General features: G+C 38.9%; 1 protein-coding gene across 1 annotated transcript; it reads left to right on the top strand.

The window, feature by feature from the left end:
- The first annotated feature begins 3,550 nt into the window (after positions 1–3,550).
- LOC118831956 (NAD-dependent protein deacylase sirtuin-5, mitochondrial-like) lies at positions 3,551–4,378 on the top strand. The gene has a single exon (XM_036739439.1). It carries the CDS (start codon positions 3,551–3,553, stop codon positions 4,376–4,378), a length of 828 nt encoding a protein of 275 aa, XP_036595334.1.
- Positions 4,379–12,320: the final 7,942 nt, after the last annotated feature.

The raw sequence follows: 12,320 nt of genomic DNA, 5'->3' as shown, positions 1-12,320 counted from the left end.
AATGAAGAAATACGTAGAAATAGAGAAATATATCTTGGAGGGTGTGTGTGTGTGTGTGTGTGTGTGTGTGTGTGTGGTGTGTGTATGTGTGTGTGTGTGTGTGTGTGTGTGTGTGTGTGAGAGAGAGAGAGAGAGAGAGAGAGAGAGAGAGAGAGAGAGAGGGAGAATCTGAGGGAGAGGCTGAGTCCTTACATTCTGAGGCCCATAAGTGTGCTTAAGGAACCCTAAGAGAGACTGATGAAGGAAAAAAGCCGAGCCCACATCTAGTAATAGCTAACCTTAAATATGAGGCATTTCTATGAATTGGTGGAAATTGATCATCATGTAAATGGGAGCTGGTGTGATTCTATTTTTATCAAGTGCTATTCAGCACTTCCTAATTTTATAAAGTACTTTTCACACATTGTCTAATTTGATCATTTCAAAATAGGGATAATAACTCACATTGACACAGCACTTTAAGGTTTACAGGGTACTTAACAAACCTGTGAGAAGGGTGAGAGATATTACTACCACTTTTAGGTAGTAAGGAGAAACCTGAGATTGGGTGTTTAAATGACTTCACTAGGCCCCACTTTAAGTAGCAGAGGCAATATTTAAGCCCAAGTCTTTTGGCTCTAAGTTCAGCAATCTTTCCACCACCACAGTGCTGATGTCTTTTTGAAAACGTATCAATAAAAATTTCCCGGCAGTTCCTGGCACATAGTAGGCACTTAAATTGTTCATTGACTGATCAGTATAGTACACTATTGCAGGTACTCAGTGGACTAGGACTCTGGGCAGTTGGGTTGATGTCCTGGTTTTCTCATTAGTCAATTAAGGGCCTTTGGCAGGTCATTAAATTCCTCTGGGATTGTTTTCATATCTGAAAAATAGAGGGATTGAACTAGATGGTCTCAGAAGCTCCTTCCCAACTTGAAAATGATATGATTATCATAAAAATGACTTACAGATATAATTGCAATACTGATTCCATGTTCTTCTGATGAAGCTATAATGATCGTATAAGTAAAATATTAGAAATTTAAGGAATTCTAGGCTGTATATTTTGAAAACTTAATCATTTATTTAAAAGAAGATTTTATTTCTCAAAAGCAATGTTCATTTCCATTGGGCTACTATGTAGTTTACAATTATTTTTAGAGAACACCAAGCTTGAGCCTAGGAATTTCTGAAGCTTTTTAATCAATAGTTAAGCAAACATTCATTATACTCAAGGAACTGTAAGAGACATTGGGGATGCAAAGACACAAATAAAACAAACAAAAACCTGTTTCTGTACTGGGGGAGGGGATACAATATTTACATGGATAAGGAAATAAAAGGTAATTTGGAAATGAAGGGAGAATTATCAATTGGGGAGGGGGAAAGTCATTAGGATACAATGAGATGGATTGTGGAAGAAGAGCCAGGAGAGGATATGTCAGGTTTAAGAAATAGCTGTAATCCATTTCGACTAGAATGTTATTTAGGAAGTGAAGTAATATGAAGTAATTCTGGAAAGATATATTGGAGCCAGATTGTGAATGGCTTATATACTAGACGGGAGAATTTGTATTTTTTTCTCAACAGAATAAGAAACCACTGAAGGCTTTTGAGTAAAATGTGATACTGTCAGACAATTTTTTTTGAAGATTGCATGGAAGACGGATTTAAAAGGAGGAGGGTGGGAACTGGGAAACAGAGGCCTGTTAAATTAATTCAGGTGAAAGATGATTACAAGTGCCCAAACTAGCTTTGTTGCCATGCAAGTGGAGAGAAGGGGCTCAATGCAGGGAATATTATGTGAATTCTCTCTAAAAGACTTGGAAACTGATTGAATATGGAAGTTAAGTGAGAGGCAGGAGCTGATGATGAGTTAGATATTATAGATTTCGTAGACAAGAAGAATGGCAATACTTTTGACCAAAAAAAGGAAGCTTGGAGGAGGGGCCATTTGAGGGAGAAAGGTGATGACTCTTTTCCATATGTTGAGGTTCAGATGTCCATGGGTCATTAAGATATAGCTGTTTAGCAGGCAGATCTGGTCATGTGCTTTATCATATAAACTAGAGAGTCATTTGAATAGAGATTTTTATTGAATCCATGAGAGTAGAGAGGACTATAGAACAGAACCCTTGGAGGAAACCCATATTTAGTTAATGAGAAATGAATAGTGAGCAGCAAAGACACAGAAAAGGAGTCATTAGACAAATCAGAGGAGAACAAGGAGAAAATAGGCATGGAAGCCACAGAACTGAACATATATCTAGGAGGAGGAAATGATCAATAGTGTCAAACACAAAGGAGAAGCCAAGGGAGATGAGCAAAGGTAAAAGGTGAGATGAGTGGAGCAATCTGAAGTCGAAATTACAATCAGAATAGGAACCTCAGAATTTAAGACCAGGATGTAATATATATCTGGGTAAATGTTGAAGGTAGACTGGAGTTATATAAAGGGCATAGGATCTGATGAGCAGGAAACAAGGGCATTTGAAGGGATATACATATGAAAACTGAAGTTACCAAGCATGAGCAGAGGTGTTGAGAGGGAGAGGAAGACTATGAACAAAATATTGGACTCACTAAGAAAGGAGGGGGTGATCAGTAAAGGTTGGTGGAATACAGCAAAAAAAAAAAGGATTGAGATGAAGTGATATAGACAGATGGAATGAATTGCAAAGGAAAAGAAGAGCCATTGGAAGAAAGGAGGGTCTGGATATTGTGGTGAGGAGTAAAGAGGATCCTACTGAGTACTTTTCCTGGTCCAGGACAGAATAAGCCAGTAGCACTAGAAAAAGTTGTCCAGGGATGATTTCTCATCTTCAGAGAGTCAGATTTCCATGAGCACAAGAAGATGAAAACAGTATGAGAGGAAGAGATGTTGGGGAGGTTTGTTGATGACAAAGCAGAGGTTCAGAGGGAACCGTGGAAGATTAAGGCAAAGGAAAGTAGGAATTGGGGAATAGGTAGAGTTTATATAGAGGTGAGAGCATGAGGGGAAGTTAAGAAGGACAATTAACTTTGTTTTGTTTTGTTTTGAGTGACCAGGATGACTTTGAATCATTATATATGTGGGAAGAGGACGTCAATTTTCGTTAGCCATAAGACTAAGCCAGTACCACTACACAGACCTAATTTTAAAGGTATGAGGAAGGTTGGGGTTCAGAGATCACCAGTCCTGACAAATTTGTCTAAATACTTCTTTATAGCCCAACTTTATGGGAAGAATGAAGTGTCCCTAGAGGGAATTGTAATAAGGCTTCAATGGGGAAATGGTGATTAGAGGTGGAGGAAGGAAGAGAACATTTGTAGAGATGTTGGACAGTAAAAGAGAGTGTCACAAAGGGAGAAAGGGAAGGGGATAGCTGAACAATTAGAATTTTAAAATCAATGAGGCTCCTTTTAAAGAAGAGAGGGCTGGGTGGGTGCTTGCCGGTGGGTCACCAGGCGTAGCCCACCTCCCCGCTCCTGGGCCAACAGGGCTCTGCAACGGAGGAGGTGGGGCCGAAACCGTCTGCATCCCCCACCCCTCCTCCTGCTTTTGCCTCAAATTATTAAGGAAATCCTGATGAGTCTGCTCCATTTTGCGACTAGACATCTGATTCTCCAAGTGCTTCATGAATTGGGATTGAAGGCTCGCACAGCCCATAACACCTTAAAGACTTGTGTAGCAATGTCTCATCCAAGTACAAACATGGCAGATTTTCGGAAACTCTTTGCCAGGTCAAGGCATATAGCCGTTATTACAGGGGCTGGAGTCAGTGCTGAAAGCAGTGTGCCAACGTTCAGAGGACCTGGTGGTTTCTGGAGAAAATGGAAAGTTGAGGACCTAGCTACCCCTAATTCCTTTATGGAGAATTCCTCTCGGGTGTGGGAGTTCTACCGTTACCGGCGAGAATTAATGCAGAAGAACTATCCCAACCCAGCCCACACAGCAATTGCAGAATGTGAGGCCCAGCTAAGTGCTCAGGGAAGGCATATGGTGGTCATCACTCAGAACATCGATGAGTTCCATCGAAGAGCAGGCACCAAGAACCTCATGGAAATTCATGGCAGCTTATTTAAAACTCGATGCCTCAGTTGCAGAAATGTGGCAGAGAATTACAAAAGTCCAATCTGTCCAGCTTTAGAAGGAAAAGGTGCCCCAGACCCTCATGTTCCAGATGCTGAAATCCCCATTGTAAAGCTTGCTAGATGTGAAGAAAAAGGTTGCAATGGGCCCCTTCGACCCCACGTGGCATGGTTTGGAGAAAATCTGGACCCTAACATTCTTGACAGGGTCAACAAAGAGCTTGCTGTTTGTGATTTATGTTTACTGGTGGGAACATCCTCTTTGATTTGTCCTGCAGCTATATTTGCCCTGCATGTATCAGCTCAGGGAGTACCAGCGGCTTAATTTAACAGGAAACCACCCCTGTTACAAAAAACTTCAGGTTTTATTTCTCAGGGCCCTGTGGCAAAACTATCCCTGAAGCACTTGCCTGCCACGAATCTGAAAAAAGTTTGTTGATTATTTGTGAGCATGAGAAGAAAAGAAATTAATTCATAACTACTAGGTTACAAATAGTTAAACTAAAAGGGGAGTGGGAAGAAGGTAGGGGAGGGGGGAAACCTTGTAGATAAACGTAGAATGGCCTCCTGCCCTCAGAACTGGAAATGTAACCAATCAATAGATATTATGGTGATCAGTCACAATGATGATATCAAACACTGACCAGCAAACTACCCATTACATTTGTGTTGGACTGAAACCTGACTTCCAAATGATTATTCCATATTTTATACTCATGGTAAAAACTATTTTCAGCTCTCTAGATTTATAACATGTAATTTATCTGTAATTCTAATAGTATTTTTTATGTTTCTAATGTAAGCATGTGGATTTGCTTTTTTGAGCAGGGGCTAAAGTATTGCCTTTCCTCAGTTCTGATGTTTACATAACTACTTTGGCAGAAAATAAATTCATTATAATTTATTGTAAAAAAAAAGAAGAAGAGAAGGTTGGATTATCTGAGGACAAAGAAATCACTTGTTCTTAAATAATGATATAGTAGAATCGCAGAAGTTTTCAGGGGAGAGATCACCAAGGAAAAGTGAGTAAGAAGATAAAGTAGTATAAAATGCAGATATTCGTCAATCTGATAACAGTAATCAGAGAGGTCTATTGTCTTCTGAGAGCAGCTATCCATGACCTAACAGGGAACTTTCTAAGACTTGTCAAGGCATTTGACAACTACAAACTTTTGATGATTCATATGGGCACATGTGACACTACCTGAAGAAACCCAAATGCATTGCCAAAGTTTAAAAAGTCTTTAACAAGAAATAGAAGACCGTGAGGGAACAGATTGTATTTCCCTCATTGTTGCTCATAGAAGGCAAGAGATAGAGAAGAGAAAAATTAATCTGGGAAGGGAATATGTGGCAAAGAAGGTGACACGTGGAAACAGTCTTTTGATTTTGCGGTCATGGCTTATTATGGTAAAGGGATGGCAGATTTCTGGCCAGAGATGGAATGAACCTAACAATGTTTAGTAAGAATGTATTTGCCAGGTGTCTGGCAAATCTAATCAAAAAGGCTTTAAGGAAACAAAGACCAGGGAGGGAAAAGATTGCCTGTGTGTATTGCCCTAGTCTAGTTAGATACCATAGAGAGCAGCTACAGAAAAGGAAAAAAGACACAAATTCATAGGAAACAAAATCCAAGAAAGGAGCCCTAAAACTCAAGGCTTTACAAGGCCATACAAATTCCGAGGGTTTAGATAAGAAACTAGAATACCTCAACATCCTAAAACAAGGAGGCAAATTTGGCCAAATAGATATTGCTGAGACTTGGTGGCATAAAACCTATGACAAGATAGTGGTTCTGGATGGGTGTACCATATTATAAAGAAACAATATAGGTTAAAGGGATTATGTGATGGGGTAGCATTGTATATTAAGAAGGTATACTTGTGAGGAAATTCAAGAACTCAATGGGGGAAGCATGTTGGAGAGTATTCAGCTAAAGGTTAATGAGATAAAAATAAAAGTGATTTTGAAAATGGAATATACTACAGACCACCTGGCCAGAATGAGAAAATTGGTGAGGAGTTTGTAAAACAGATGCCAAGCCTTAAACAGAGGCATGATGTAGAAGTGATCAGGGAAGTGCAATTATCCAGGATTCCACCCCCCCCTTTTCTCTCAAGTAGAGAATCTAATAGCTTTTTCACTCGGACAAGAGGGAATTTTATTTTAAATCAGATTCTCATTAACAAGGGAAGATACAGTGATTGGATTGGAAGTGATGGGGAAACCTGGCCAGAAATGCCCACTCCTCTCTAAAGTTTGAGACAGAGAAGAATAAATCTGGGCATTTTCTGACATGTGCCCCAGGTTTGGAAAAACTGATTTAAAAATTTTTAAAGATAGGTATGATCCCTTGAACTAAAATGCTTTAGAAGGAATCAACCCAAGAGCACTGGTAGATGCTAAAGAATGAAATTATTTAACATATACAGAGAAACAATTCCAATGAGGGAGGAAAAATGAAATTTGTGTGAAGAGAAAAAATGTGGATATGCAGGGAATTTACCAACATACACATGTACACACATAGACATATACATGTATATACATATATTTCTATATACACGTATCTACACATAGATGTGGATGTATGTATTTATGTATATACATATATGTATACATACATAGATGTCATACTGAAAATAGAAGCAAGGACACATTATTAAAGATCAATATGAAAACATGGGACTCTATCTTATGAAAATAGCATCAGGAATGCTGAAACTCAGAATGAGCTGAGTCTTGGGAGAGAATTTAATAACTTCCAAGAATAGGGAGATAACAGATAACAGTGTCATGACATTCTGTCCACTTCTGTAATTTTCTGGAAACTTGGGATTCTAGGTGCCGTGGTTTAAGAAGGACATTGATAAGCTAGAGAATGTCCTGGAGAAGGCAACCAGAGCAGGGCCTTGGCACCATATGATATGAGAACTGGTTGAATTAATTGGGCATATTTAGACTGGAGGAGATTCAGAGAACATGTTAGCTGAAGAGTTTTCATGTAGAGCAGTAATTGTATTTGTTCTCTTTGGCCTTAGAAAGCAGAACTTTGAGGAAGACATGCATAGAGAACTATTTAGACTATGTCAGGAAAAACAAAAACAAAAAGTAAATGTTCTAATATTTTGAGCTTTTACGAAGTGCAATGAGCTGCCTTATTGTGTTCTTCTTCAAAGCAGATCTTCAAGTAGTAGCTGGAACACCATTTGTTGGGTGTGTCATGGTGGGGATTCCTTTTGTGGATGAGTTAGACTAAATGGCTACTGAAGTCCCTTTCAATTTTTAAATTCTGTGTTTCTCTATGTGTGCCACCGCTGTGCCTTTCATTCATGATCCTTAACTATGCTTGGTGCTAGGGACACAGGCCTATAGCAGCCACTTCTTGCTTGATCATCTTTTTTTTTCCATCAGGATCTGAGAGGTGACCCAGGGTTATGCCTGAGACTGGCCAGTGGTGGAACTGGTGGTGGGTAGTAGCTCCTCTGCAGGCGCTCCCACCTCTCTATTGACTAGATTGTTTGGCATCTGAAATTTTTATAACTTAGGAAGAGGAGTATGATGTAAAGGAATCCTGGCCTGAGAAAGAGAATATTTGAGTTCTAATTCCATTTCTTCCTGTAACTAGCTACTTGAACTTGTGCTAGCTGCATAATTGTGATGATTAACATTACTATCATCTTTTACATTTGTATGTTCATCCTTCATTTTTGAAGAGGACCAGTGAAGTCATAAGGTGATGTCTTGACTTACACTTGAATTGGATTTAAGTGAGGCAATTACACAAAGTCATCAGCCTCACTCTTTCTTCCTGAGTCATCAAAGTTCAATGGCAAGACAAAAATCAAGATGAGTGGCAATAGCCTGGGATGCAGTGGATGACCTTGGCTTCTTGGTGTCTGACCAAGATCTAAGTGCTCCTCAGTGCCTGCTTCTGCTGCCTTCATGACAACTGGAATATTGTTCCTATCTACCCATTCCACTGGTAGAAGTCTTCACATTATTGGGTTAGACATTTCCCTAACTCAGCAATAGGTTTGAGGCCTGTCAGTTACTCTCAACCCGGTTTACCTGAGGCACTTTTATCAGGGAGTGGCTGCTGTGTGTCTACGGCTTCTTGTTGCTGCAGATGAGAGTTGGGTGAAGAGGTGGACACCAAAGGTAGATGAGCAGTCCTGGAAGTTCTCAACAAGCCCTCACATTAGAGATACTTGTCCTCCTTGAATGCCCCATACTCCCCTATATTTGTATATTGCTTTCATGAACATCAGAATCAGTCTTAGAATGCGAAGGAAGCTTAGCAGTAACAACAAAAACAGCAACAGTGATAGTAGCATTTATGTACTGAAGCTTTGCAAGCTACATGCTATTCTCACTTGGTTCTCACAACAACCCTGGGAGGAACATATTATTCTCCCTGTTTTACAGATGAAAAAACCGAGGCTGAGAGTGATTAAGTGCCTTTCCCTTGGCCACATAGCTGTTAAGTGCCAGAGGCAGGACTTGAATGGTTCTTCCTAATTTTAATTCCAGTACTGTCTCTACTATGTCATTTCTTCTACCTGATGCCAATCTGAAGCCTAAGTCTCCTCTGTAACATTCTTGACAGAAAGTCTTTCAGCCTCTGCTTGCACCTTTCCTATAATAAGGTAGTTCAATGCCTCAAAGAGGCATCTCATTTCATTGTCACTCGATCAGTTGCCACATGCTGTAAATTCTACTTCATCAGTATCTCTCCCACTAAACACTTTTATTCTAGTAAAGACCCTCAAATGCTCTTGTAATTGTTTCCTAAATTCTCCAATTCATGCTTCATACATATGTCCAAACACTCTTTCTATCCATTACTCTGATTATATCATTACTCTATTAAAGAATTTCAAAGGGGAACCCCATTGTATAAATTCCTAATCTTGGGTTTCAAGAAATCAACAGTTTGATGTGGTTCAGTTATGTGTAGTAAAACTTTTTAAACATGCAAGTAAGTTTATTTTGACATTGGTGTGAAGGATAGTTTATAGACAGGGAGAAATAGAATGGAGGGAATATACTTAACAAAGATAATTGCAATTGTCCAGGGAAGAAATAATATGGTCTTTCAATAGAGTGGTGACATTGAAACTTGGAAGACCAGGATGAAATTGTAAGGAATATCAGAGGTAGAATAATCCTTGGAATTATTGAGGTTTTGTGACTTAGAACATTAATGCCATCAACAGAAATGAGAAATTCAAGGGGATGGTCAGATAGCTCATACGTTCAGGCTTTGCTGCATAGATAGAATATAGATAAGGATATCTAGCAAATTGTTGGAAATACAAGATTTGATTCAGGGAAAGAATTTGGCATTAATGAAAGTGGAGATTTGAGAGCTATTCACACAGAGGGCATGAATTACATTGACAAAGGAGAGAATAGAAGAGTGGTGACAGCAGAGGATAGGAAGTTTCCTCCACTTAGAAAGGAAAAGGAAAAGGAACCTTGAAAGATGCTAAGAGGTAGTGCTTAGGGGTGAAGGATGAGAACCAGAGAGCAGTGTCATAATAGAAAAAGGAAGAATGAGTATCAAAAGGCAAGTGGTGGTCAAAAGGGAGGAGGGAAAAGAGTGTTGGACTTGAACAAGGACTCATGGGTTCAAATCCCAGACATAGTCTTGTTAACATCATCAAGACATTTTATGTCTTAGCTTAATTCCTCATCTGAAAAATTAGGATTTTATACTGTTTACCACACAGGGTTGTTAAATGCAAAGAGGTTTTGTAAAGCTTAAAATACTATCAAAATGCTATTTTGAGTTCTAAGAATTGATTAATGAGAATGGAGTGGTGGGAAAAGAAACACATTGGGGTAGATTGAGGCACAGAGTAGGAGGCAATGACTAAAGAAGGGATATCAAAAGACAGCGACTAATTGCAGAATGAAAGACACAGCAAAGTTAAGTGATCTTAGAAGAGGGAGAAAATCTTTCTAGCTTGGAGGGAAGACTTTGTAGGAGGATGTGGGGAGCTTTTCAATGGGCTCCCCCAGGGGAATTGGCCCCATTTGTCCTTCAGTTCAATAATTAGGTAATTCTTTGAAATTGTACGAGCAAAGGTTGGAAGGGAAGAAATTGCCAAATGGATTCAGATGCCTTAACAATGTTGAATCCTCTGTTACAGCACATATATTTTGATCTTTTTAATGACTATGAAGTCTCCAACTACATTTTTTCAAGGTTACTTCCAAAACAGAATTAAAGAACTTCAGAGTTGGAAGTGACCTCAAAGGTCATCTAATCAGACCTCTACCTGAACAAGTGTCTCCATTAAAACATCCTGACAAGCAGTCATTTAGGTATTCCTTGAACACTTCTGACACTTGGTAACCTACTACTTTCTAAGGCAGAAAAGTCGATTCTTTTGCAGCATTAATTGTTAGGAAGTTTTTATTTACATCACTGAATTTTTAAAATTCTAAGACTGTAAGCCCAAAGCTGACCCAACATATATGTCCAGTCAGCTACTTCTGTGAACTGATAGCTGTTACAGGGCCTTGACTGCTCTCAAATTCCTTTTCAGTAAAACTTGTATTTTATTAACCTTTGCTCCTGACTGTCTTGAAATCATTATTATTATTGGCCATGAGTCTGACTTTCTAGACTTCAACACCATAGATGGAGTCTTACCCTTGAAACTCCCTCAGTGCTTGAGGCCTCTTCACTTTGGAACCAACATCAGTCCCTCTGTCCTCATACTAGCACTGTCTGTAATGCCAACTCTCTTCTTTCTTCTCACATTAGTGAGTTCCTTCTGGGGCTGACATTTTGGAAAGGGGCCCAGATTCACCAGTGTTCAGTCTCCCTCTGGCTCTGACCTTATGGACTTAAACATTGTGCTGTTGCTGCTGGCCAACCTTTCATTTTCTAGCTCTCTTTTTATATTGTCTTCCACAATTAAAATGTAAGCTCTTCAATTTGGAATTAGGCCCAAACGGCTGTAAAACTGTGCATACCCTTTGATCCAGCAATACCACTTCTAGAGTATCCCAAAGAGATCACAATAAATGGAAAAGGACCTACAAAAATATTTACAAAAGCTCTTTTTGTGGTGGCAAAGAATTGGAAATTGAGGGGATGTTTATCAATTGGGGAATGGCTGATCAAGTTGTGGTATATGAATGTAATAGGATACCATTGTTCCTTAAGAAATGATGACTTTAGGAAAACCTGGAAAGACTTATATGAACTGATGCTGCGTGAGGGGAGCAGAACCAGGAGAACATCGCACAGAGCAACAGCAACATTGTTCGATAACCAACTATGATAGATTTAGCTCTTTTTAGCAACACTATGTCCAAGACAATTGCAAAAGACTCATGATGGAAAATGCTATCCTGCTTTCCACATCCGGAGAAAGAATAATGGGGTCTGAATGCATATTGAAGCATATTATTTTCTCTTTTTTTTGTTTTTTTCTTTCTTGTGATTTTTCCTTTGTGTTCTGATTTTTCTTTCACAACATGACTAATGTGGAAATATGTTTAACATGATTATACATGTATAACTTAGATCAGATTGCTTGCTGTCTGGGGGGTGGGAGCAAGAAAACTTTGAAACTCTTAACTTTTACAAAAATGAGTGTTGAAAACTGTCTTTACTTGGAACTGGAAAAAAAATACAATTAAGGGAAAAATATAAGCTCCTTGGGGGCAATAACCGTATTTCTTTTTGTTTGTGTTTATATTTGTATTTCCAGTGATTAGCATAGTGCCTGGAACATAAAAAGCACTTAATAAAGTTTTGTTGAATTGCCTATAATTTAAAGATACCTTCAGGCTATGCAACGAAAAAGAGATTCTTTGTCTCCATAGAGCTTCAAGAATTACACAACATTATAGTTGGAAGGGACCTTAGCAGCCATCTATTTCATTGCATGGTCCCAGAACAGTCCCCCAGTTTAAAGTACCAAACAAGTGTTCTTAAAGCAGAAACTTTAAGACCCCTCCCCCCACCTTGCAAAGGTGAACCCACCAAATCATGCAGAAGCCCTTTTCACTTTTATTGGATATGTCTCACTGTTGGGTAATTTTTCCCCTGAACATTAAATCTACATTTAGTTCTTTGTAACTTGTACGTTATAACTTCTTAGTCCTGCCCTTAGGGAACAAATCTAATTTCTTTTCCAAATAATAAATCTGAAAATTCTTGAGTGGAATCATAGGTTCATAGACTTATAGCTGAGAGGGAGAATAAATTGCATCTAATCTAACCCCAATATTTTAGGTGTGAG

This window comes from Trichosurus vulpecula, chromosome 9 (assembly GCF_011100635.1).
Source record: "Trichosurus vulpecula isolate mTriVul1 chromosome 9, mTriVul1.pri, whole genome shotgun sequence".
Lineage (NCBI taxonomy): Eukaryota > Metazoa > Chordata > Mammalia > Diprotodontia > Phalangeridae > Trichosurus > Trichosurus vulpecula.
This window is presented reverse-complemented; position numbering and strand designations above follow the sequence as displayed.

Coding starts and splice junctions, on each gene's coding strand:
- LOC118831956 (XM_036739439.1), top strand. CDS start 3,551: ATGAGTCTGCTCCATTTTGCGACTAGACATCTGATTCTCCAAGTGCTT.